The sequence below is a fragment of the Pagrus pagrus genome (genome assembly GCF_965226575.1).
Source record: "Pagrus pagrus genome assembly, chromosome: 15".
In the NCBI taxonomy this organism is placed as follows: Eukaryota; Metazoa; Chordata; class Actinopteri; order Spariformes; family Sparidae; genus Pagrus; species Pagrus pagrus.
This window is the reverse complement of record NC_140199.1, coordinates 15,565,072-15,591,882: the sequence shown is the minus strand read 5'-3', so window position 1 is coordinate 15,591,882 and position 26,811 is coordinate 15,565,072. Positions and strand designations below refer to the sequence as shown.

The 26,811-nt window shown below is 40.0% G+C and overlaps 2 protein-coding genes across 3 annotated transcripts in view; one reads left to right on the top strand and one right to left on the bottom strand.

Moving 5' to 3' along the window:
• The first annotated feature begins 5,882 nt into the window (after window positions 1–5,882).
• On the top strand, window positions 5,883–11,699 carry cyp1b1 (cytochrome P450, family 1, subfamily B, polypeptide 1). Its single transcript, XM_084376057.1, has 3 exons — window positions 5,883–6,266; window positions 6,372–7,386; window positions 8,271–11,699. Exons 2-3 carry the CDS (start codon window positions 6,392–6,394, stop codon window positions 8,857–8,859), a joined length of 1,584 nt encoding a protein of 527 aa, XP_084232183.1. The 5' UTR covers window positions 5,883–6,266; window positions 6,372–6,391; the 3' UTR covers window positions 8,860–11,699.
• Window positions 11,700–15,201: 3,502 nt separating this feature from the next.
• Window positions 15,202–26,811, bottom strand: part of rmdn2 (regulator of microtubule dynamics 2) — a 32,695-nt gene continuing 21,085 nt past the window's right edge. For both annotated transcript variants that reach the window (XM_084375682.1, XM_084375683.1), the window contains exons 6-11: window positions 22,554–22,629; window positions 21,902–21,979; window positions 19,794–19,892; window positions 18,661–18,714; window positions 18,461–18,541; window positions 15,202–17,633 (exon numbers count right to left, since the gene is read on the bottom strand). In XM_084375682.1, coding sequence (XP_084231808.1) covers window positions 17,580–17,633; window positions 18,461–18,541; window positions 18,661–18,714; window positions 19,794–19,892; window positions 21,902–21,979; window positions 22,554–22,629 — 442 coding nt within the window. In that variant the 3' untranslated portion in view covers window positions 15,202–17,579. The remainder of the gene's footprint in view (window positions 17,634–18,460; window positions 18,542–18,660; window positions 18,715–19,793; window positions 19,893–21,901; window positions 21,980–22,553; window positions 22,630–26,811) is intronic.

The window sequence follows — 26,811 nt, the reverse complement described above, 5'->3', positions numbered from 1 at the left end:
TCTGCACTCCACCATACATCTTTTTTTTTTATGTCATTGTCTCTTAGGTTTGGGAGACAATGATCCACTGAGCCATTTTAACTCTTGCAGGTCCTCTCTGCAGCAGTGCAACTCAAGCACCAGACTGTACTGCTGCACGTCAGTGTTCGTTGATCGGTTTGTTCGAGTTGGTGGAGTTAAAAGCAGAGCTGTAGTTGACGACAGCATCCTTAGCTGTGGCCTTTAATGTGTTCCTTGGAAAAGCAGGACATTGCTCTTTCTGCAACAATGAAATTAAAAGGACCATAGACTTCTGTGATGATCTACAGGGATGTACGTCCGTGTGTGTGAGTCTGCTCATCTCAGAGCAACATAAAAACACAATCACCAACAGCTATGACAGCTATTTTTAATAGATTATCAGTGTGTTTTCTTGCCTGGTTAGCCCTTTGGCACGCACAATAAATAGAACCTTTCTTTTGCATCGCCAGCTGTGTCTCCTCTAGTGAACTCCACTTGACTCTCTGTGCAACAGTCTCTTAAACGGACAATCTCTGTTTTGTTTAGGTCATAATTTTCTTAATTTCGGGTATAAAGATGCTCAATGCTGGAGAGCGTGGGACCGCTGGGTCTGTGCATGCCGCCATCTTGGTTTATCATGACGGGATGTCATATGAGCAGTGAGACTGAACCAAAATGAGCAGCGGACTGTAAAATCAACTCAAACACAACTGAAAGACATTAAAATGCTTCGTAGAGCTGGGGGGAACTGCAGAGTTGATTCTTACCTCCACCAAGGAAGTTACGTTTTCCCATGTCTGTTTGTTGGTTGGTTTGTCAACAGGATTACACAAAAACTACTGAACAGATTTCTACGAAACTAACCCTTGGATAGAGGATTCGTCTCAGCCCGGAATAGACGACAATAACTTTTTGTGCGGATCCAGATAAAGGGATCACTTTCTTTAACATTGCGAGATAGGGTGTTTTTTTTCATATTTTCATTAATGTCTCACATGGATCTTGATGAAAACAATCAGGCGTATTTGGGTGGCTTGCATCCATGAGTGAGAACAAACAAGACTGGTGGGCCTAGGCGGAGGTATGCGCTCTACTGATTGCCATTCTAGTTCTTTGTGGGTTTTTCACTACAAGTAACCGCTCACACATTACACATATCCATTGTTAATATGAAATTATTGATGAGCGCAGCTTCAAATTATTCTATATTTCTCAAAAGAAAATATATAGTTTGAATACTTCCATATGATTTGATTTGAAAGACAAATTCTGCCAAATGTTTTTTTTTTTTCTTTTTTTAATTTTCCTAGTGTCTCTAACCGTGATAACATTCTTTCAGGGATATTTCCGAGAGGTGCTGCATTGTATTTGTTCTACTCCCTGCAGGTATCAAAGTCTCTAATGTTTTACAAGCCACTAAGATACGATAGCTGTTTCTTGTTACTTCTGGTTAAAAGCTGTTGATGAACTAATCCTGTGCAGTTGCACACATTAGCTTTGTTTGTCTCTCATGAAGCAATGCAATAAAAATCATTGTTATTTTATAAACCTTCTACATGATTAATAAAGCCTCATTGCACCTCATGTATTCCTGTTCTTTTTCGCATTGGGACTTAAGTGCATTGATAAATGAAAAGAGAACAAGAAACAAACCTCAACATGTTGAGCCAAGGCTCACATTTACTGTGGAATTAAAGGTTAAAATAAAATGAAAACTAAGATTTTGTATTTTAATTTTTGTTTTTGTTTGTCTTCAACATGCATTTGACCAAACTCTATTTGTTACTTGACACATTTCTCCGTGAATCTTCTCTGAGTCATGATAGCCATAGAAAAGTGTTGTTTAAACGCATGTATGTTTGAAAAGACCATCAGCATCTGGCTGCAAAGCACAGCTCTAATCTTAGTGGGTTAGCAGCTCTATTCTGTGCCTGTAACCCTGACAGACACAAGGAGGTAGACCTGTGTGTGGTGAAGTTGTCACCCCTATGATGAAGCACATGTGCGTGACTGCTCCGCACCTTCAGAAAAGCCTCGGGCACTCCCCTCTGTTCCTCTGTTTTCCCCAGCAGTTCACAGCATTGATTCAGGCGGTGAGATAAGCCCCGTAAGTGCTGTAAAAAGCGCGCAGCTCTTCCGAGGTCCTGTGCGTGCTTCCACTAATGACAGGCGTAAATCAAAGTAATGGCCCGTTTCGTTCCCCGTTCCTGTTTACAGGTGATGTAGCTTCCTGATCTGATTTCCCGCGTGCTAAACTATGCCCTGAATGTAAGAAATGCTGCTGGAATCAGACACGATCGCTGCCCTGCCAGGCCAGAGCCTCACAATGTTACTGTACCTCTACTGTCTGACACATCATCACCTGCACACACCCTCCAGAGCTCCGCCCTGACCTCCATGCTCACTCACACGCGATGAGCAATGGAGCTGTCAGTCACGCAGGAAGAGAAACCGGTGTTGAAAATGAACTTGTGAGCAGCGAGGAGCTTTGGGGGGCCACTGTGTGGGCCTGTCTGCCTGCAGCAGCTGAACTCACCTCACTGCACCTCTGAGGGGATTACCCAAACAATCGGCATCCAAACACAGGGTTAGATTGAGGAGTCAGAAGGGGAAAGACTTTAAAAAGAAGAAGAAAAGAAATAGAGAGACCCGCAAATCCATTGGATAGATCTCTGGATTTAAAGGCTACATTTAGTTTAAGTTAATTTTATTTTAAATGTAATAAAGATTACATAAAGGAAGTTTTATTATTAATATTAATGTAGTCAAATCTTTGATTTAGAAACATGATGTTCCACTTTTACTAGACAAACCAGCATTACTCCCATGTCTCTTAACAAAAATAGGCCTATTACATTATTATAAATAAAACTTTATTTCAATTGTCCCCAGTCGATGTGTTATCAATAGATACTCTTAATTTATGCAATTAAAGGGTTAGAAAAGGGCCATTATCTCTTCACATGACAGCAAATGCAGCGGTCTATTTTGAACCCATGTGGAGTTAAAAAGCAGGGGGACCTGCTGCCGGGGTTCGGTCTGATAACTGGGTCCCGCCAGTAAAGGAGGCTGGGACCAGTTGTTCATTCACTAGCTTGTCTCCACCCTCATGGATCCGTTTAGTAGCGCAAGATCACACACTGTCACCTTGTGAGAGACTCACCAGCCGGAGGGTCGGACACAGTAAGTGTGCTTTATATTCACATTTACTGTCTGATTAAGAATTTAAAACAGCAGGGAACTTTATTTATAAAGCTGTGAATTATCGTTTATTATAATGTGGTTACATTTAGATTAGAATTAAATGTGTTATAAATCATTTGCTGTTACCAATATTATTTAAAGGCCAATAATGCAACCGTTTCATCGATGCTTTGACAACATTTGGAGAAGAGCTGAATTATAGAAATCATATAATAAAGTTTAAACTGTTTGAAAATATCCCAAGAAGACCATGGCAGAACCTAAAGCAAATAGCCCAGTTAAAAAAAAGAATAAAGAAATAAACAAACAAACAAATAAATAAATAATTTCTGATGATAAATCTAAATGTTCTATTAAAGGAGCACTATGTAGTTTTGGGAAGACATAATGAATAAACTGAATAAACTGATTTTAAAGGACAACACACTTTCATACGGTTTTGCTTTGTTTATATGAGGCGGACCCTGCCACCTCTCTAGCTCCAAACAGTTATTTTCCTCTGAGAACAGCTTGTTTATTCAGTTATAGAAAAAATGTCTGAGTTTGTATTATTACCTCATTAATATCGTAAATATTAAAATTCTGAGCTTGAATTTCTTTTTCAGAACTACATAGTGATCCTTTAAGTACAAAAGGTAAAGATACTGTCTTTACTTTGGATGCTTCAATATAAAAGATTATTGTAGATTTTGTCTTTTGTTATCATTATTTTTAATTCTAAATAAATGTAATCTATTTGATTATTTTTATTAAACCTAAATTATAAATCGGTAGCATGTTGCTTTAGTTTGTATTGAGAGTGAAAGATGCCGGTCTGCAGCTCAGAGGAGCAGCTGCGGGTCAGAGGACATCAGCGGGTGTATCTGCGCCGCTGTCCGCGGTGCTGAAGCAGGATCCCCGAATCACATCACAGCCACACCAGACCTGAGCAGGAGGGCCGAGCAGAGGACAGAGAGCCAGATACCATCCGTACACTGACCCAGAAACTCATCCAAACAACGAGGAAAAACGCAAACAAACATTAATCAGTGTTTCTAAAATCACGCTGCGGGTCTGAACGCCTCAGATTCTGGTTTTGGAGGCGCACAGCACCAGAGTCAGGGCGAACAGAGGGGAGAGAGGTGTATCAACAATCTTCACCATCCCTCTCTCACCGGGGGCATCTAATCTATAAACACATAATGATCTGTCTGCCTTGATAACGATTTAGTTTCGCAAACTGCCTCCTCCATTCAGTAGCTTATTGTTAGACAGCATTTGAACAAGTCATTGAGATACACTGGGTGTAGTGTGGTGCAGGGCTGCCCTGGTGTTCACCATGATTGTTAATTAGGGGGAATTAATGAGTCAGAACACGGGGTTCGCCTCCTCCTGGTGGCTTGATGGGAAAGCGCACCCTCAATTGTAGCTTGATAAAAAAAAAAAAACATCAGACTGTGGCAACCACAGCATCAGAGGGAACACTGCAAACACTTCATGTGAGATAAATCAACGTGTGCAGGAGGGTGTTTCTTCTCTTTCCAGCAGATCACATGCTGCTCTGAGGGAGAGAGGCGTTGATTTATTTCTGTCACCGGTGTCTATACGATGTGATCAAACGGTCTGAGGAGCAGAAATATGCAGACGGACACGAGCCGAATCACCGCAGTCATAAAATGTGCAAAAATAAATAATAAATAAATAAAAAAATACAAATTGGAAAAGCATCACAAAGCTGTCCCCTCACACTGACGTCAAAGCAGCATTTATACATGATTGTTTACAATGGATCTGAGCTGTATAATTCATTCTAAACAGGTTGAACTCTGATGACTTGTGCTGGTATTACCTCGCCTGAGGCGGCGACGCACGTTGTTACAAGCGCTTTGACTTCAAGACTTGTTTTCTAACACTACTGAGGAAGTTATAAAGACAGATAGATAGATAGATAGATAGATAGAGCCTTGATATACTTTATGTTATTATTGTTATCATTATACATGTTTATTTTATCAACTGTAATAGTTATATATCACCAACACCTCCAGAAATGATGGTAATAATAATAATAATAATAATAATAATAATAATAATAATAATAATAATAATGCCATTTAATAAGTAGTAATTATTATTAAGTATTCAAGTTTAAATAACCACACATGTTAACATTGTTATATTCATATTATATTATATTATTAATATATATATTATTTATACATATATAATGTATATATATGTATATATTCCTATTATAATAATGAAAATAAATACTTGATAATTACTTCCTACAAACTACATTTAACTACATATAGCCTATATATAATGTATGTATATATATATAAATTATATATAATATGAATATACATATATACAGTGTTTTATACACAGACAGACACACACAAACATAGACTTTTAGGCAATGTATGAGGGTGGGGTCATGTGAGGTCAGAATAGATAACTGAGTGGGAATAAGTGGGAAAAAACTGCATAATGGCGCATCAAAGCTCATTAAATCTCATTCGTCAGTAAACATTTCTTAGTGTAAGCTTATTGTAAGGGAGGGAGGGGGAGAGAGAGAGGGGGGGGGGGGGAGAGAGAGAGAGAGAGAGGTGACACCCTTTGCAACAAACCTGCCCACTGTAACAAAGCTCGGGCACACAGACACACACACACACACACACACACACGGGCCGTGATGCTGTTCGGGGATAAATGACTTCAGCTGGTGCTGTAGGGCTTCAAAGCATGAGCAGGCTGCGGACAGAGAGCAGGCATCTCTCTCTCTCTCTCTCTCTCTCTCTCTCTCTCTCTCACACACACACACACACACCCACACACACACACACACACACGCACACGCACTGTCTGTGGATGCTCAACAGGCTGCACACTGTGTCAATGGTTGTTTATGTCCGGCTGCTGTGGTAGATGGTGGATGTTTTGTGTAGAGAAGATTGTTTCAGATTAATAATCAGAATATGTGTGATGGAGAAAATGCAGCCTTCTCATTCAGTTCATGGAGAAACAAGTTTGGGATTTAAAGTTTTCTCTTTTTCTCCATGATCCAAGGACATAACCAGGTATTTAATCAGCAGAATTGATTTGTCACACTTGATTTCACAGCCTACACTCACTACTGTCACACATATTTGAAACTTAAATTAATATGCTGATGTTAATGTCAGTCCCCTGCAGGATCCCCATCATGGATGTCACACCGAAGTGGATTAGCCTAGCGACTTCCAGAGCTCTGTTAGTGGGCTGTGCGACTCTGCTGCTGTCCCTCCACCTGTGGCGCTGGCTCCGGCAGCGGTCCACCGGCTGCCCGCCCGGTCCCATCGCCTGGCCGATCATCGGGAACGCTGCGCAAGTCGGCAGCTCCCCGCACTTGTATTTTATGCGCATGGCGCAGAAATACGGCAACGTGTTCCAGATCAAACTGGGCTCTCGGACCGTGGTGGTGCTGAACGGGGACTCCATCAAACAGGCGCTCGTCAAGCAGGGGCTTGACTTTGCCGGCAGACCGGACTTCACCTCCTTCAAGTACGTCTCCAACGGGGACAGCCTCGTGTTTAACACCATCACGGACTGGTGGAAAATGCACCGCAAAGTGGCTCAGTCCACCGTCCGCATGTTCTCCACGATCAACCTGCAGACCAAAAAGTCATTTGAGCGACACGTCGTCGGTGAGTTCAGAGAGCTGATGCAGCTGTTCCTGAGGAAATCTAAGACGGAGCACTACTTCCAGCCCCTGACTTATCTGGTGGTGTCCACGGCCAACATTATGAGCGCCGTGTGCTTTGGGAAGAGGTACTCCTATGAGGACGAGGAGTTTCGGCAGGTGGTGGGCAGGAACGATCAGTTCACCCAGACGGTGGGCGCAGGGAGCATAGTGGACGTGATGCCCTGGCTCCAGTACTTCCCAAACCCCATCAGAACCATATTTGACAACTTCAAGAAGCTCAACCTGGAGTTTGGCACGTTCATTCGAGATAAAGTCATCCAACACAGAAAGACAATCCAGTCGAGCACCATCAGGGATATGACGGATGCTTTCATAGTGGCGCTGGACCAGCTGAGCGAAAAAACAGGACTTGCTTTAGGGAAGGACTATGTGACCCCCACTGTTGGGGATGTGTTTGGAGCGAGCCAAGACACACTGTCAACCTCACTGCAGTGGATCGTCCTCATACTCATCAAGTAAGCCACTTCTCCTCTCTTTTACACACATAAAGGAAAGTAAATTATGACAGGAAATAACACTAGATAATAAATCAGTGTTGGCCCCCATCCTGCCGCCAAAGCTGCACAGACTTGAGGAAGTTCAGTAGCATTGGTGTTATGTAACAGCCAAGTGGGGGAACTGAGATGCAGGCAGGTACTGGCAGCATAACATAAAGAGCTGAAAGGACACACCAATATGAGAGAAAGAAGTGTCCTGTCAGCAATTTACAGGAAAAGAAGTAAAAAATTCAAACCTTACTTGACTGTTTAATCCAACCGCTGCCTGATACCTTGATCAGTAACAGGCAGGTGTCACACAGACACCCCGAGACACTATTTTTCAAAAGAAAAACATCCTTGAATTGCCAAAATAGAAAAATAAGGAGAGAGGGTCAGACCTCCTCTGACAAACACGTTCAATAACATCTGTTTTTAAGGCAAATTGTGTGTTTGGAACAGGCAATGTAAAAAAATAAATAAATAAAAAGAAAAAAACAAACTCAGAATATTTACAATATTAATGAGGCAGTAATACAAACTCAGAAATATCTATTTGTTTACTAACTGAGTAAACAAGCTGTTCTCAGAGGAAAATAAGGTCACCAGAACACTGTTTGAAGCTAGAAAGGTGGCAGGGTCCGCCAAATATAAACATATATAAAGTAACACAGTATGAAATTGTATTGTTCTATATAAGGTCAGTTTGTTTATTCAGTTTATTCAGTCATGAAAATGAAGAGTTTTTCTTATTTAGTTTGTTTAGGCATAAAAAAAAATCAGTCAATGAAGATCCTTTTCTCTTCTAAATAAAATGTCTGAGAAACTAATCACCTCAACGCTGGTTTCACCTGTTAATGCAGGTTTCCTAAGATACAGGTGCGTCTCCAGCAGGAGGTGGACAAGGTGGTGGACCGCAGCCGGCTCCCCTGCATCGAGGACCAGCTGCAGCTGCCTTACGTCATGGCCTTCATCTACGAGGTGATGCGCTACACGAGCTTTGTGCCGCTCACCATCCCCCACTCCACCACCATCGACACCTCCATCATGGGCTACAACATCCCAAAGAACACGGTCATCTTCATCAACCAGTGGTCCATCAACCACGACCCAGACATGTGGTCCAACCCAGAGACCTTTGACCCTGATCGTTTCATAGACCAGGACGGACTGCTGAACAAGGACCTGACCGGCAGTGTGCTCATCTTCTCACTGGGCAAGCGGCGGTGCATCGGTGAAGAGCTGTCCAAGCTGCAGCTGTTCCTCTTCACCACGCTGCTCGCCCACCAGTGCCACATCACTTCAGACCCAGCCAGGCCGCCCAAACTGGACTACAGCTATGGTCTGACTCTGAAGCCTCACAACTTCTACATAGCACTGTCTCTGCGTGAAGATATGAAGCTGCTGGATGCGGCTTCGAGTGAGGACGTCGAGCCGACATCAGACTCATGAACAAAAAGATAAATCAAAACTGTAACAAGCAAAGAAAATGAAGGCGGAAACACAAAAAGACGTATGAACTGAAGCTCACGTTTGTTGGCTGAAAACTGTATTTATAAGCTGAAATCTCAGGCTATCACTTATCACTGATTACTGACTCATTTTTAAGTGTTACATTGCCAGGCTGGAGCAGATGTGTCGTCTGTTTCACAGGGCATCTCACATGACCAGCGGTTCACCTCGGATGAATCGGGTCTCCTACAAACACAATCGGACACACTACTTTACGATTTATGTCGATGTCAGCTACACATCACTGGAGATCGGCTTCAACCGGACCTCAGTACAGGCAACATTGTGGTTGCGGGAGTTTTGAACAGCTGCTGTAACACACCATTGTAATTTTAGTGTGAATACCATTGCTTAAAGAATGTATTGAAAGAAACAATCAAGCTTACAGCGACATCATAGCGCTCTCATCTTGTCTATTAACATTGTTGGTATCAGATATAAAATGTTGCATTTCAAAATGTCCGCTTTTCAGGAATCCCCTTAAAACTTATTTTGTTTTATTAATGTTAAAACTTCAAACACACAAAACGTGATATTTAAAGGGGCTATATGTAAGAATTCTAGTTGAAAAAAATCAACATAATGACCAACAGAATGTGAATAAATACCAGTTTTGATGTTATGATGTCTATGTATTCAGTTGAAGAGATATCTACCTAAGTTACAGCTATCATCAGCCCAGTCCTAGTGGTGTAAACACTAACACTCCCCTTGTATCGGGTCCGAACCGCTAGCTGCACAGCTAATTGAGCTAACTAGCTAAAGGCAGCTCCCATTAGCAGTTACTCTGGTGATATGCTGCTCCTTATTTGTTTTGAGTACGAATTTGACAGTCGGTCAATTCTTACATATTGCACCTTTAAAGGTAAACAATCAAAGCAGGAGATTTTTATGTGACAACAGTAATGTCAGAGTCCGGACTGATGCAGTGACTCTGCACGAAGATGTAAATAAGCTCCATCAGCCCTTCATGCCTACTGTCTACTAAAACAAACTGTTCAGTACTAACATATAGTTTGTGATGTGTAGTGTAAAAGCTTAGTTACTCAGGAACCAGGCCTGTGATATGCCAAATATTATTAGGAAGCTTTTAAAAGTCATCTTACATCTTCTAAAACCTACTATAGACGTTTTTGTTTGAACGTACGAGGCAAAGGAGCGTACAGGGTACACCAAACAGACCTGCTGCATGCACTGTTTGTGTCTGTGAACTGCTGCCCCATGCATGTATGAAAAGAATAATATTAGATCAGTGTTATTTAGCCATCTCTCTCTCTCTCTCTCTGTTTTTGTTTGATATTGAATGTTGTGCAATGCTGCTCTGTGGAAAACCTTGGTGACACTATAAAAACAATCATTTATAAATGGTAAATGTATGGTTAATTAAACATTAGTTATTAGTTACAGTGAAATGCTTTTTAAACCATTTATTAGGCAATTGTTAATTGTATAGTTAATGTTTAGAATACCTTGTAAATGTCAGTAGTTCCTCTATAAACATTAGAGCAAGGCCACTGATGTTTATAAACATTTACAATTGCTTAATAAATGGTTTATAAGCATTTCATTGTTTGTCAACAGTGAAATAACTAATATAACTAATATTTAATTAACTATAATTCACTATTTATTTATGACTGTTGTTATAAAGTGTTACCAAAACCTTTCACGCTGTCATTTAATTTAATTTAATTCCTCAAGATGCCAGTAACCCAGTTATTTCTTCTTCATGTTGTTTTATTTACAGAAATATTCATGCTGTCAAATAAGAGTTGGGACACTGGGGGTGATGTTATTTCTGTAGACTCATCTAATTGCTGTCTCAGCATGGGGGACTAATGCACTGACTGTAAAGTCTTGGATTTGAGCATTTGTTGACTTCCTGTTGAAGCAATTTGGAGTAATTCAGGTTAATCTTTGAAATAACAGACAACTTCAAACACGTGTTAACAGACCTGGTATAAATTATTTGTATGGCTTAGTAACATTACAATTTATCCATCAATGGAGCCCTTTTATGATGCTTTATGACACATTTATGGCTGATAAAATGTTAACCTCCACATATTAGTCTTGTCATATATTACATACATATCATGTGACATATTTGGTGTAAAGTGCAGGAGAAGAAGAAAATACACTTTATAACAACCATCATTAATAAATGTGATTTTTATTGTTAATTAAACTTCAGTTAATGGTTATTTAACTGGTAACAAACAATGAAATGCTTTATAAACCATTTAGTAACCAATTTTATAAAGTATTATAAACATCAGTTGCAACTTCACAATAAACAAATGCTTATTAAACGCTTTATAAAAAAGCTTTTTGTTTGTTAATAGTGAAATAACTATTAACTAAGGTTTAATTAACTACAAATTTACCAATTATCAGTGATGGTTGTAATGAAGTGTTACTAATATCAAAACTGTAAGAAACAATTCAAGAAAACTTCCATTTGCTAAAAGTTCTTGTTAGCTGTTGCGAACAGTTAATATCCAGTTTAGTCAACATGACGGGTCAATAAATACCTAAAATCCAAACATTTACAGTGTCTTTACCTCATATGTGTCTTATATAGAACTATACTAAACTTTAATTAAACTAAAGATATTAATTACTGCTCACTTTAGCGACACAGTACTTTTAAAGCTTTTGACTACACATACTGTAACCGCAGCTGTGATGTTGCTCTTGTGAGTATTTCTTCAATCTGCTTGCCAGAAGTTGTCTGGAATGACATTATAGTTACATAATAAACGGACACTTGAACTATTCTTTTTGTTTTCACTGGTGAAGTTTTCTTTGTCGAACAATATCATTTTAATAATAACACATGTAAATTTGTTTTGGCAGCCTCCATACCTGATGCTGATTGACATTTCATACTGTCTCTGAACTCAAATGTGAACAATACCAAAAAAAAAAATGCTATGAAGTCTTGGCATGTTGCCATGTCAGGTGGGAACAAAAGGGAAGTGTTTGGGAGATCCCTTTCCCCGTGCAGCGTTTTATCTTGCCCTGCCAGAACATCCTGTACTTTTTGCAGCCAGCCAGCCAACTTTTCGAGTGCGTGACAATTTCAGATAAAGCTACAGTAGATGATACCGATATGGCTCTCTCTCCGTGCTCCCCTCTTCCTTTTTTTCAAGCACAAAATTAAATCTCAAGACTCAATCGTGCCAGTGAAGTCATGTGTGGCAACGCTCCAAGCATAATCTTTATGAATCGGAAGGAAAACACTGAATTTGCTTTTGCACCTACTCCTCTGAAATAAGGAGCCAAACTGAGCTGACAGATCGTCAAACCCAAATGAGCTAAAACATGCAGAGACACTCACAGAGTCACAGTTAATACGCCCGATTCAGTGTGATAATGACTTGAGTTATAATATCAGCCTTCAGGGGTCCTTGCCTTTGTTGCATTTCCCTTCTTGCATTACAGGAAGCTGCAGAAGGAAGCAAATCCTCCTAATATACAGCACAACCTGTCATATTCTGCAAATTATGGAGAAGTGTCATGCGTTGCATAGTACAGTAAAGCAGGTGTACGAGTTTGGCAGACGGGCAAAAGAAGAAGGACGGCTGTGGTGGAATGAGCCTGCTGAGAAAGATGAAATATCACATGAAGTCGTCGTAAGACACATCCTATGTCATTACAGCTTAGACCTGTCAAGACTGCATTAACAAGATTAGATTGAATCTCTGTATTTAAACTTGTATCCTGCATTGGCCGAGGAGCACGTACACACAAGATCCATCGCTGTAGACTGTAAGTTGTGTAACTTAGACATAGCTGAGCTTAGTCTGTGAATGGAGGGATATACAGAGATCTGAATGAATGTTAGCAAGACTGCAGAGACGTGACATTCAGAGAGTTCACTGACTGCTGAGTCCGACTGATAGCAGCTCAGGAATGAAGGAACAATCGCAGCGAAGTGCCGGCACATGGCTCAGGTCGACACTATCTGAGCTGAATCTGAGGGACTATCAAGACCAGGTCCAGGCCGGCTGGGGTCAAGACTACTCTGCTCGAACAGGTTGAGTTCAGGTCAAGACCAGTGCATGAAGCATGAAGATATACATTACACTTTTACATCTGAGTAATCAATGAATACACACAACGTTTAGTAAAGCAGGCAGCTGTTCTACAGCTGCAGAGCATCACTGGTTCACTGTGCGTCAACTAGTTTGTGGTAATTTGATTAAAGGATAAATAAATTCCTGTCATTATCTACTCACCCCTATGTCAGTGGAATGTGGGGTAAAGTTACGTAGTCTGTGAAACATTTCTGGAGCTTCACAGAAAAACAGCGTTACGGCATTCTCCTTAACAACTGGAGTAGATGGGGACTCATTTTAAAATGGAAAAAAAACTGGAAAAAAAAGGGTACCATACAACATGTCTGGTGTAATCCAAAATCTCAAATTGATTCAAAAAGACATTCTTTATGGCCCGGTTGAGCTCATGCGCCACTCCTGACATGGTGTGCGCTATCACTTTTAGCCTAGCAGCTAAAGTAAAGATTTTCGGCTTGAAAAAGGGTGTAAATAACATCTTTAAAGATCAATTCGGCATCTAGGGGTTTACAGAGACTTGGATTATGCTGGACAAGCTGTATAGAGGCATTTTATGTTTTTCCCCCCGCATTTTAAAACAAGTCCCCATCTACTTCAGTTGTTGAGGAAATTGCTGCAACATTTTTTTGCTTTAACCAAATTTCATCTGGATGCCCATCAGCATGAGGGTGAGTAGAGAATGACAACATTTACATTTTTGGTGAACTTATTATTTCAGGGTATATTTTGCTTACATTGCATGTATACCTTACATTTTTGGTAAACAAAGTTACCATAAACTACCAAATACTGTTATTTATGTATACAATGTACAGGGGTAAATCAACATTGTGTAACCATTTTACCTTAAAATATCTGAGTATAGTTGGTTAAGTTTAAAAATTACAATTAGCTAAATAACCCCAATAATTGTCTGGCACATAAACCCCAATACAATTAATTTCACACTTAACCCCTTTAATTAGAGAGCTTTAGAGGTGCTGATTGGCTTTTTTTTTATGTTGGTTTGTTTATTTAATTTGGAGGGAGCCAAGTTAGCCGTTACCCCAATTCCAGTCTTTGTGCTCTGCTAACCAGCTGCTGGCTGTGGCCTTATATTTAAAGGGTATATAAGAGTCGTATCAATCGTCTCATCTAAGCAACTTTCCCAAAAAATGTCAAGCTATTGTTTTAATCCAGCTTGTTTTGAAGTGTTTGCAGCACTGAGGACCAAAAAAACCCTCTTCAGTCCAGGAGCTCCAGAGACTGACACCAAATAGAAGCAACATACACAGAAGTCAGGAGAAAGAAAATCTGAAGGCTGCAGCCTCTAAATTCTTATACAACATAGGATCCTGTCTTTCAGGACGGCATGTACAGACATCAAGATTAGATGCAATCAGAGGCAGAAACATACATGATGCCTGTGAACAGCCCCGCCCGCAGAATGGAAATGCATCAACACATAGAACATCTGCGCTATTATTGACACCATCCTTTTTGTCACTGCTGGTGACTCCTTCACTGATGTTAGCTATGTCTTGGCTAGTTATATTCGTGGTAATGTGATGTGATTGATATCATTTTAGGTGAAGGGGTTTTCGATACAAAGCCATCTACATTTTACTAAGGCAATAAAAGGGTAAAATGATTATTTTAGTTGTTTTAAATGCACAATGTGCAACCTCTGCCCCTGGGAGTTTCTTTATCAAAACAAACAGCTCTGAAGAAGCAGCTGGGCCAAGAACAGCGTTCCCCCTTTTTTTGCCCCTGGTTTGTGGCTCTGCCTGCAAATAAATATAAACCATCAAAAGTTTCATTCATATTAAGGAAAAACAGCTGTCCAGTGAATTTTGAAGTTGTCTCAGCTGAGGTTTTTAATAAAGTGCAGACGAGGCTACTAAAAACAGTCAAGGAAAGGTGAAGTTTTCATGACTGTATAAACAAACACCTGTGCTCGTTTGGGAGGCACCCATTAGAAGTAGTCCTACCATAGAAAAAAAATGCTAAACATGACTAGACTGGTGGGAGGTTGGCCTGAATCTGATCCAGTAACAAATTCCCAATTGCCCTGGCACAAACTGTACAGTCTGGAGAAAAGGGAAGGTACCTAAAAACTCCACAACCATTGAAAGTCGTGCAAGAGCCTGCTTGTTACATCTTTAGTTGGTTTTGGATTTAGATCAGTCCACTTTTTATGACCAAAATAAAATTTAAAAAAAAATACTGAACATTTTAATAATAAGTTAGAGATTACAAAACTTTACGTGAGAGTGTATTGCTCATGAACAGCAATAAAACTAACAAGCACACAAACATGCTCAGGTACTTAAACAAGCAACACAGATGACAAACTGACAAATTATACCCTGATTGCACAGATTTAATTATAAACTCCAGTACCATTAATCATTCACAACTTATATCACACTGGCTATCAGAGCAATCAGACCTCTGAGAGAATGTCTGCTACACATACTGTAGATCGACTGGGAATACACAGTGTGTGTTATGATGAATCTAATCTAAATAATAGAAAATCCATCTCACAGATTTGATTATTTGACAGGGGAAGATTATAAATCTCACTTATTTTGTACAACCAGGTGTGAAAAGGGACAACTTCTATCACAATTGCACAGATTTAATTATAAACTTCAGTACCATTAAGCATTCAGTGCACACGGCATATGATACTGTACAGTATAATCTCTATGTAGTGTATCAGATATGATATTAAGGGAGGAGGGATGTTGTACTTGTTTTGGCATTGAAAAGAAATAATCAAATACATTCGTAGTGCTGGCACAAAAATCTGTAAAGTGACATAAAAACAAATCTTCTTGTTATTTTCACAATTCATGTAGCCTAAACAACATAAAATTAAATTAAAACTGATCACACTGTAAATCCAAAGGCTCTTCCCAAACAAACCTCAAGAGTAAACAAAATTAAACGCTCACAGTTTCGTTCGATATGCACGTCAGAAAAGCATCACACTTAACAAGAATGAGTGGAAACATTAACAAGTGTAATACAATTAGGAATGCATGAGACAGTAATAAAATGAAACATTTCTTCATTGTGATCAAATCACATTTTAGTGTCATTATAGTAACCTGGAATACAATCGTGTGCCCCATCACATCATGCCAAAGCTCTGCCATATTCATTATAGCTTTACTAGATGGCTGTCGGTCCAACAAGAGAAACACAGATGATGAAAAACCACAACTTGCTCTCCGGTTTCCCAGTCAATGACTCCATTTACATGCACACCAGTAAGGTCATTTTTAAACACCTCAATATAACTGTGTTATTAGTCCCGCAGTGAACTGATGAGGCCTGATGATGATGATCTTTTTTTTCATGTCTTTATGATGAAAAATTGGGTGGAATGTTTTTTTTACGTGAACTGAAACCTGACCAAAACCTTAATTGAACCTTAACCAGGATAATTAAGTGTAGTATATACAAAGTGTAATGGGACCCTTCTGTAAATATTAAAACCCTTTTTTAACTTGGCATGCTTCACATGCCTCTTTACTTTCTCTGACATTGGAAAAGTTCTTAATAAAACAGACGTCTGAATAAAACTGACTTCAGATTGAAAAACAATTTAAGACCAATAAAATGTAAGGGAGACAGAGCTCCATATAAATGTTCAAAAGGGACAATTAAAAAGGGGTCTTTGCTCCAAAACACTACGTGTCTACTACGTCTTCATGTTGGATCATTAGATTAACTGCAGTTATACTGGAGTGACATTACTGTCACAAGAGCGGAACGGAGGAGGTAAATAATGATCGTCTGCAATGGATAGACGCCAAAGTCAACAATCAGATGTCATAAAAGACATCATAAAAGATCATTTGTGCGTGTCAACCACATGATTAACTTTTACAAAGTCTGCATTTAAATGTAGTCAGAGAGCACTGACACTGTTTTGAATGGCGGCAGAGTGAAGAGGGCAGGAGTTCGTCCAGTGGTCACAGCATTCCAAGATCTTTGTTTGGGTGCACCATTGTCTGATGTGCTTTTGTGAGAGACGCAACAACAAAAAAAGAAAACAGGACGGAACAGGATGGAACAGCAAGTCCTGTGGGTCACTCTGCCAAAAAGTGACAAGTCTTTGTTGTCAAGGAAACTTGGTATCCTTGAGACTGTCGCTATCAGAGCAATCAGACCTCTGAGAGAATGTCTGCTACACACACATCGACTGGGAATATACAGTATTTATACTAACAGCAACACTGAATTTACCATAACTTATGATTAATCAAATTGCTGTCACAATTAAAATCAACAATTTACTTGATGAAGGGGAAATAACTCACTGATTTGGTACAACCAGGTAAGAACAGTTTTCCACTATTAAAAACAACCTTACAGTTAGTAAAATACAAGTCTGAATTAAAACTACATAGAACGGCTCTGACTGTGGTCGCCGATTGCTCCCATTGATGATATAATGCCACAGCACACCTCCCTCCACTCACAGAGTGAATTAATATGATGGCCACACACACACACACACACACACACGCTGTCCATAGCACATGGAAAACACATTTCCCAAATAATGTGCGACTGCTGTCGTCACATTCCAAGGGCCGGGCAGAGTATGTCCAGCTCCTTCTGTGCCTCTTCATCCTGAGGAAAAAAGGATTATTTGAAATCAAATAGTAATCAGCAGTGTATTATTTTGCCTTTACTTGGATATAAAAGGATAAATTCACCCAAAAATAATAATTCAATCATTATCTACTCACCCCCATACTAGTGGAAAGTCAGGTTTCCATTTCCATTTCTGGAGCTTCACAGCAAAACAGCCTTGCAGCGTTCTCTTAAAAAACTGAAGTAGATGGGGACTTGTTTGGAAACGTAAAAAAAACAACAGAAAACAAATAAACATAAAATGGTGCTATACAGCTTGTCTGGCATTATCCAACTATCTGGAAACCCAGAGATCCCAGACTGATCTGAAAAGACGCTATTTGCACCGTCAACACGCAGTCGAGCTTTGGCACCCACTTCAGACAGGTGTGCGCTTTTAGCTTAGCAGCAACAGTGAAGAGTTCAGCTTTAAAAATGTGTAAATATCGTCTTTTCAAATAAAATTAGGATTTCTGGCCTTCAGGAGAATTAGACTATGCTGGACAAGTCGTATGGAGCCATTCTATGGGTTTTTTCTTCTTGTTTTTTAACGTTTTAAAACAAGTCCCCATCTACGTCAGTTGTTTTGGAGAATGCTGCAACACTGTTTTGCTGTGAAGCTCAGGAAATGTTTTGTGGACTACAAAACTTAACCCAAGTTTCCTACAGCATTAGGGTGAATAGATAATGACTGAATTTCATTTCTTGCTGAAATTATTCTTTAACATTTCTTATTCTGGATGCATTTTATAAAGAGAGACAATAAAAGTCAGATGGAATATCCCAGTGAGATGGATATCAATACAGTTTGTGATGAGGTCTACCTCTTTGGACACAGCATTCATTGAACAAGCAGATTCACACATCTTCCTGGCGTTTTGACTCTGCCCCAGGTCTTTGTAGCACTGCCAAAGAAAAGGACAAAAACTGTTAATGGATTGTTTAGTCTCAGTATGATCCTGCAGAACATTGTGTCGTAACAAGAAAACAAAACAAACAAAAATTTAATTTGTCCGGTACTGACCTTAGCTAGAAACACATAGTTGAGTTTGGAATATCCTGGTTGGATTTCCTCAACCTGGATAAAGAAAAAAGTTTTCTTTCAGCTTTTGAAGACAGTTTATTTCTGTTCATAATGCATATACCACTATACTACTCTAGTGCTTATATCATAAAGAAAGAACAACAGCCTTTTTCTTCTGACTCATTTACTTGCTTCTCTTTCTCCTGCAGCTGCGACAACCAAAGCAGCTCCCCTACAGTTAGCCAGTTACAGATAACCACTGATTAGAGGCTGGGACCTTTATAATCTTGCAGGATGTTTTTTGTTAAAGCTTAACAGCCACACTGGAGGTTCTCCTTCAGGTCACAAGTGACATGTTGCAACAGGGACCACTTAGATCGAATTGATGGGTGAGATACACATAGACAAGAAGAAGAGGCATGCGCAGGAATATTGGCCAGAAGCTAAATGAATTTCTCTACTATATAAACATTTGAAATGTGGGAACACAGATTAAGCCTTTCTCAATATGGAGCGTTAGGTCTTTGAAGACTGGTACAGGAGCGACCTGGAGGCAAGTTGCTATTGAATGCTAGACAAACAAGAACACTGCACGACATGTTTCACTACTCAGGGCAGCTCAGGGGAGAATGTGCAATCAATTAAACAGTACTAGTACAGTAGTAAACAGCTCCTATTTTCGTGTAATTATTTTCTAGTTAATTTTGTTTTGTGGAAGCATTCCTAAGGCGTAACTATGCTTCAAATAAGGTGCTTGTTTGATCGTCAAACAGCATCTAAAACTCCCTCTGCTTTATCTTTCTAACATGGGAATCAGTTGGCTACGCATGTCAATTTCTGTAACTTTCTGAAACCAAAAGTTGCACTCAATCAATGCAGCGTTTGTCGCGGTGATAAAATAGGCATGACTTAAACGTCTCTTATTCTTCAGCACCATGGTTACCTTTGATTGACCCTCTTTGTGACAGCAGGCTGTTCACACTGAGTTTTTAATGTCGGGCAAAATGGCTACATTTTTTCACTTAAATGAGGAGACACTTGTAAGAACTAGTTCCTTTATAGCATAGTCTGGCCTTAAGGAATCGCACGTTAAAAAGTACAGAGGAGAATACCTGCAGAATGAATCACAGTACCTTTAGAAAATTCTTCAGTGCATCTTCAACCGTAGCACTTGGAGGCTCTCCAAATAATGTTGCAGCAACTTTTCTCTCAATCCATGATAACTGAGCCACCTGCAAAATAATAAGACAAATCTCAATTAGTTTAAGAGTAACTTAACACCAGGCTAAAATGCAGCGTCCACCTTCCCTCTTTGATCAAAGTTTCAAGCCTTTTTTAGATCACTCAGGTCAGCAACAACATTTTTCTGGGAATGTTAAATTACTCTTTCAGACATCAGAAGTAGCTGTTGGGGATATCGATGGCCATCACCAAGTTTTTTCTTCATACAAGTCCTTCCAAACAGGAAGTCCACTTGGCTTTCCAAAATAAAAACTTTTAAAATGACATGAAGTGCAAATTATGCTTAACTGTTAAATGTTAATCAGATTTTCTCATCAGCTCTCGCTTGAGTATATTGCTGCTATCTATCGACATATTAACGTAATGTGGAGGTTTTTTCTTTTTTGTATGTTAAATATTTGGTGTGTAGGATTTGAGGGATATATTGGCAGAAATGGAATATAATATTTATTATCAGAGTTTTCAATAGTGTATAATCACCTTAAACTAAGAATCGTTATGTTTTTGTTACGTTGAATGAGACTTGTACTGTATAGCTACAGAGGGAAGAGTTAGAAACAGTGTTAAAGGTACAATATGTAAGAATTTAGTTGAAAACATTCAAAAATGACCTAAATTTCCAACAGAATGTTTAGAAATAACAGTTAACAATGTGATATATTCTACTGAAGTAAGTGTGCTAACCACCGCCCTGCTGCTTCAAGCTCCCAGTCTGCACTGTTAGCTGCACAGCTAACTGAGCTAACTAGCTAATGGCAGCTACAGTGAGCAGCAGTTAGCAGCAGTTAGCTGTTAATCTTGTGATATACTGCCTATTTGTTGTGAGTATGAATCTGACAGGATCCCAATTCTTGCATATCGCACCTTTAAGTCAGTTGCAATCTGCCACCTCAGCGCTAGATGCCACTAAATCCTACACACTGGACCTTAAAAAGTAATTACTGTACGTCTCAGAGAAACTAATTGTAAAATTAAGTGTTTTAACAGCTAATGGAATCAAAGTTAATGAATTTTGTGGGTATATGTTCTCATAAGCGAGTACCCACAAAATTTCCTAGCTGGTTTGGATACATATCGTTTTTCAATTCCAGGCCAGAAAAACACACTCTCTCGACTGTGTCATTTCCAGTATTTCCATGACCACAGGTCCCCTCGTACACTGATACTTTTCTACTGACACTTTTCACAGAAGATGATAATGGCCAGGAGAAGCCTGGGTCAAACATGTAATGTTCCTGCCTCGCACCATTCATCATAGCAACGTCTAATTGCAGGTGTAGCATTGCGTTGGCGTCATCGCAGGACCTTTCAAACAGATCCGCTGGCTGAATGCAAACAGTAGATCATTGTTGAGTATGAACACACCACAGACAGCCCATAAAACTCAATCCCTGAAAAATATCAGGTGTTGCTGCTCCACTAAATTAGGACAGTCCTGCACTCATTCTCTGGTACCAAAGGTGGAGGTGAGTATATAAAATTTAAATCAGAGCACTCTGTAATAGCTTCCTTCCTTTAAGGCATTTAGCTTGACGACTGGCACTGAGTTACGTGATAAATAGCTCACAAAACAACAGAACGTCTGTAAACCTTTAAATCTAAATGAATGTAATAATCATCAAACATTACAATCTTAAAATCAGAGGTAATTAAATGACTGACAGACGAGACATGATAGTCAAAGAAACAATCATCGGCTGCATCAAAAACAGCTGCCGTTGCTGAAAGAACATGAGGTGAATAGAAACAGGATGAAAATATCTCTCAGGTACAATCTGATTCAAGGCAAACAATAGCTGGTGTTGACCTCCTGCAGCGCTTTCTGCGAATATCGCAGGGGGGAAAACAAACCTCAGGGAAACCTAAACAGTGGGAATGAATGAGGGGAAGCCGTGGGAGGGTGGGCAACATGTCAGCCTCCATAATTTCACTGTTTGCCTATGAGAGCAGAGATGGGAGAGATATGTGTGCTGTGCAGTGTGTCGGCAGGGTCACATACAGCGTAGCACCAGCGGCCCAGCAGGTAGTAGGACATGGGGTCTTGAGGCTTCAGCTCGATGGCTTTATCCAGATGATCCTGGGAGGGGAGGCAGGCAGACAGACAGGGAGAAGATTTTCACTGTTGATTCATGACACGGCTGCTATTTCCACTGCCTTCTGTTCTGACCTGATCTGTCCTGCTTCACCAACCCACAAGTATTTCACAAACACCTCTCACACACGCGATCTCGTAGAGCGACCACACACTCCCGGCTGTCACACACCCTCCCTAGTTCTTTTCCATTCTCCCTCTCTGTGATTCAGGGTTTTTTTTTTTTTTTCATATCTTCCCTCTTTGGCGCTCTATCTCTCCCTCGTTCACCTGTCAAGAGTTTTGAAGGTACACAGTGTTTGAGGGAAGCCGCTGACAGAAGATAAAATGCTACGTGCCGTTGTTCCACACTTCATCTTATGCAACTGACTGGCTGTATGAGGGGCCTACTGGCCTACTTAAGATACGAGTAGCCATTCCCCTTTACTATAAGTTCATGGGAGAAGCAATGCCCGATATATATATATGTGAAAAATGTATACATATAGATAGTGCAAACATTTCATTAGTCACATTAGGCTTCAGAGGACGAGAGTACTGTCGGTGTCAGACAACTTACCTTAAATATGTATCCGTTCTTTATCTTGTTCTGTACTGTGTCGTATTCTGCCATAATCCCGCACATGATGGCATACCTGTGGAGAGATAATATTCTGTTGATTGCTTGTATACAGGTCACTGCTCGGGGCTCATCGATTTGGGGTTTTAATGATTTTCACAGAGGGAAAAAAATTGACAGATTTATTAAAACTGAAGAAGAAAATGGTGTTCTGTTTTCTGCTTCATGAAGACAATTACCAGCATAACTGGCAGTAAAACTGCATCTTCTATCAGTATCTCTTGTATCATGACTTGTAACTACTAAAATAAACACAAACGAGACTCTTTTATACAAATACAACACAAACAGAAAGAGGAAATAATGACTTCTGATTATGGACTTTTGGGATCTATATGCTTGACTTGAACACAAAGCCATTTTTTTCTGTATTTATTCTGGCAAACTGAGTGGAGCATGCATTCGCTTCACATTCATTAGAAGATTAAAGGCGGCAGTTTGCTTCAACAGAAGCGCTTGTTGGACGGTTGAACAGCATCTGACATAAGAACTTTCCAAAACCTACAACAAACACACCCACTTCATGCAGTGATTGGCCAGCCGTGCAGAGGCGATAAAGTGGCAAGGTTTGAACAACATTGCTCTCAAAAATACAATAGTTGCTCAACAATATTTTTAAGAACAAGATTGTGCACTTTTATGCCAATATTTGAATTATTTTCACCTTGCCTTTGAGTTTGGCTGTTAACAACAGACTAACACCTTTGCCCTACAGGCCCTGACACACCAAGTCGACTGTCAGCCATTGCTACATCAGTGAGCGTCTATGGCCATAGTTTTTGTGGTGTGTCCCACACCATCGGCGGCTTTCTGTCTGAATGAGCATGTTAAATTTGCTGCAGAGCCGTCGGTAAGAAAAATCACTGGGATTGGCTATTCAGCTAAGCTAATCAGTGAACAATAATAGAAATGGAAAAAGAAAGTGATCCATGATTTCACCCATTTTGTCTGTAGAAGTGGGTATATAAGCTAGAGTGCTGTGAAAAAACACTTCATCATTTATCACTTAAATTTCTCTTTTTGAATGACGGTTTCAGATTACCGCAATCAGAAAGCAGGATGTACGAGCTAGTACGACATTGGCTCAAGTCTTTGCGGTTTGTTCAAATGCAGCTTTGCTGCCAAAACACAGGCAACGAGAGGCGACAAAACAGTCTGGCAGTTTTTTTTTTCAGTTGTGGATCGTGTGTCTCATACAGGGGCACCTCAACACCTACAATTAATCCCCCACATAGCTGATTCAGAAATTTGAACCACTGAACCACGTGCTTGACAAGATTACCTCTGTCCTTACTGTGCCTCTTCCTGGTGCAGATAGACTATCAGTGGGATTCACTGGACTGAAAGCAGAATGACTTGTTGAAGAAAGTAGCAGAAGACAGGAATGACTGTACCATTAGATCACAAAAAAACTTTAGTACCCTCAGTTTAAACTGTAGCTGTACGTTAGCTGAAAAGACCCAACTGGAAGAATCAAACATTTTAAACCTTGGAAATAATATGAAGTCTAAGAATTGCAATGATAGCAACAGTTTGGCATAGGTGGGGAGAAGTTGGGCATTACCTTTGAGTCACACCACCTTTTTTCTGGGTCACTACCACTAAGAACCCAAAGGGGAACGGACAAACCACCAAAACTCAACCTTCTTTGGCAAGACTCCTCATTAGACATCAGCAGAGATAAGCTGCTTCACCTTATTCCCTCACTCACTAATTAATAGACAGACTTGGACCAGTGGGCAGGTGGAGGGGAAACAAAGAGCGATTTCAGCTTCGGGATGTGTAAGTCAGCATGACGCTGTGGGTTTGGAGAGGAGAGGAGAGAGCTGATCAAAGTCTTTTCACCGCAAGGCTGCTTTAATCCTGCTGGTACTCTGTCAAACACCACAGAGCGACATAAACACCTTTTTACATGAAGGATCAGCGGGTACAGAGGTCATCTGACAGTGTCGTCTGACATGGTGGTGCTGATGGTAGGTGGAATCTGCAACTGTGCGTGTGTGTACTGAGGTGTCTGGTATGTGTGGACCGATTTTTTAACAGGGCATGATTTGGCGGTGGGCTACTTTTCTCTGTTCTGACTCTTTCTTGTCTCGATTTCTGGATTGTGATCAGGGGCAGCATGCCGACACAGATTACAACACTAGGACAAAAAAAACCAACTAATGTCAGATGTACTATATGATTAGAAGGTAATTACCAAATTACGATAAAGTAGGTACAATGACGTCAGTTAGTATGGAAGAAAGTGATTTGACTGACAAAGTTCCAAACATTAACTCATCAAAAAGTCCAATTAAAAAGATTATTCAGGTGGTTGTAATTGGGTGACACATCATGCAGACATCAATCTTTGTTCTAACCATCATCACTTCCAACAGCGTGTGGGCGAGGCGTAAAATTAACAATCATAAGACAAGTACTAACCACATCGCTTCTAAGTGCCCTAAATATTTGCTGGAAAGCAAACAAAGGCCGATGAATCGTGTGCAAGTGTAACCAAAAAGGTCTGTGTTTATTTTCTTAAAGTAGCACAGGGTGCGGCCACGCTGCCGCTGGTTGGCGCCCGATGAGTGGAGAGCTCCACAACATCACAAGAGCAGAGATGCTATCTGTCTGCAGTTGTGCTGCATAGCTTCCAATGAAAACAGACTGCTGGATGTAAAGGCTTTGAGCAAATCCATCACTGGAGACTAAATATCTGCTGTGAGGAAACACAGCCAGGACACAGTCAGTTTGTGGTTGGCCGCCTCATTTTAGTTGTTCACAGTATCCAGCGGCTTCATGATCTGGATGAATGAAAATCAAAGCAACAGTGGCTAAAAGGTTATTAGTGAGGAGTGTGAACAAGTCCCATGTGGAGCTGGTGTGTTGAAGGAGCATTTAATAAAAATACACTTAAAAGCCAAGGAACCATTTGCTTGAATAAACACTTTTAGCCACACTACAAGCAACAATGTTGGTTGTTCCACCACTTTGGTGGTATTGGATGGATTGCCATGAAATGGCTTTCACAGGTTGGAGACTGCTTACTTTGGCAATCCCCTGACTCTTCCTCTAGCACCACCAGGAGGTGTACAATTGTGGTCTGCAGTGAAATGACTCAACGACTATTCGGTGGATTATCATGAGGAATTGTAAAAACTTTCACTTTCCAATTAAGAAGTCAAACATTTGACTATTTGGGATTTTTTTTTGTTTTCAATTTCAAAGCATAAAGGTATCACACATACATATAAAAAATAGAAAAACAAATTTTTGCAATGAATAAACTGAACGCAAAAAGGGCCTACACATGAACAGAACAGAAAGACGCGAGGCGGGGCAGGATGGTGTGCACAATAAAAAGACTAGAAGTGGAAAGAGAACTGAGGGGAAAAGCAAGCTGAGCAGATTAAAGTAGTGATCACATGAAGCACCTTTAAAAAGCTGAAATAAGAAAAAACCTACTTGAGATCAGGTATTGTAGCCTTAGCTGGACCATATGTTTAGAGCTAACTAAAGGTTGACATGCTAACATGCTAAACTAAGACTGTGGTATTAGCATTGTCATTGTGAGCATGTTAGCAGACTGTCACTAGCATTTAGCTCAAAGCCTCACAGAGCTGCTAGCATGGCTGTAAACTCTAACTCTTGATAACACTATAGCTGAAATAATAGACAGTTGAATAAAGGATTTGCCAGTCAAAAGAAAAACTACTACAATGTTTTCACAATCAATGAATTAATACAATCAATATTTTTTTATATTTATAAAGTAAATTGAATATATTCATGTTTTGGGCTACTGATTAAACAAAACAAGCAATGTGCAGAAATCCCTGTGGCTGTGTGAAACTGTGACAACCATTTTACTGTAGTTCGGGACAAATAAATGAGAAATTATCCACAACCATCTGCAAATTCATAGCCAATGAAAATAAACTTTACTTGCAGCCTCACGCTATATGTTGATGACTTACCTTGATTAACAAACAAGGCAACCCTACTTCTCTTCATTCCTTGAAAATTGCCCCACAAGTCATTAGTCAAGATGTCAGCTAACTGCAATCTTCTTTCACTAGTTGCACTAACCAAGTAGTCATTCCTCTCTGTCTGTGAGCATGCTGTAATATGCTGATGTGATTAAATGCAATTAATCTTAATAGTGGTGAGGTGAGAAGAGCCGACCAGAGCAGCATACCAGAGGGTAATAGTA

Excerpts from the sequence above, each read along its gene's own strand:
- cyp1b1 (XM_084376057.1), top strand. The coding sequence starts at position 6,392 with ATGGATGTCACACCGAAGTGGATTAGCCTAGCGACTTCCAGAGCTCTG. Across the intron at positions 7,387-8,270 it reads ATCGTCCTCATACTCATCAA|GTTTCCTAAGATACAGGTGC; the intron begins GTAAGCCACTTC and ends CTGTTAATGCAG.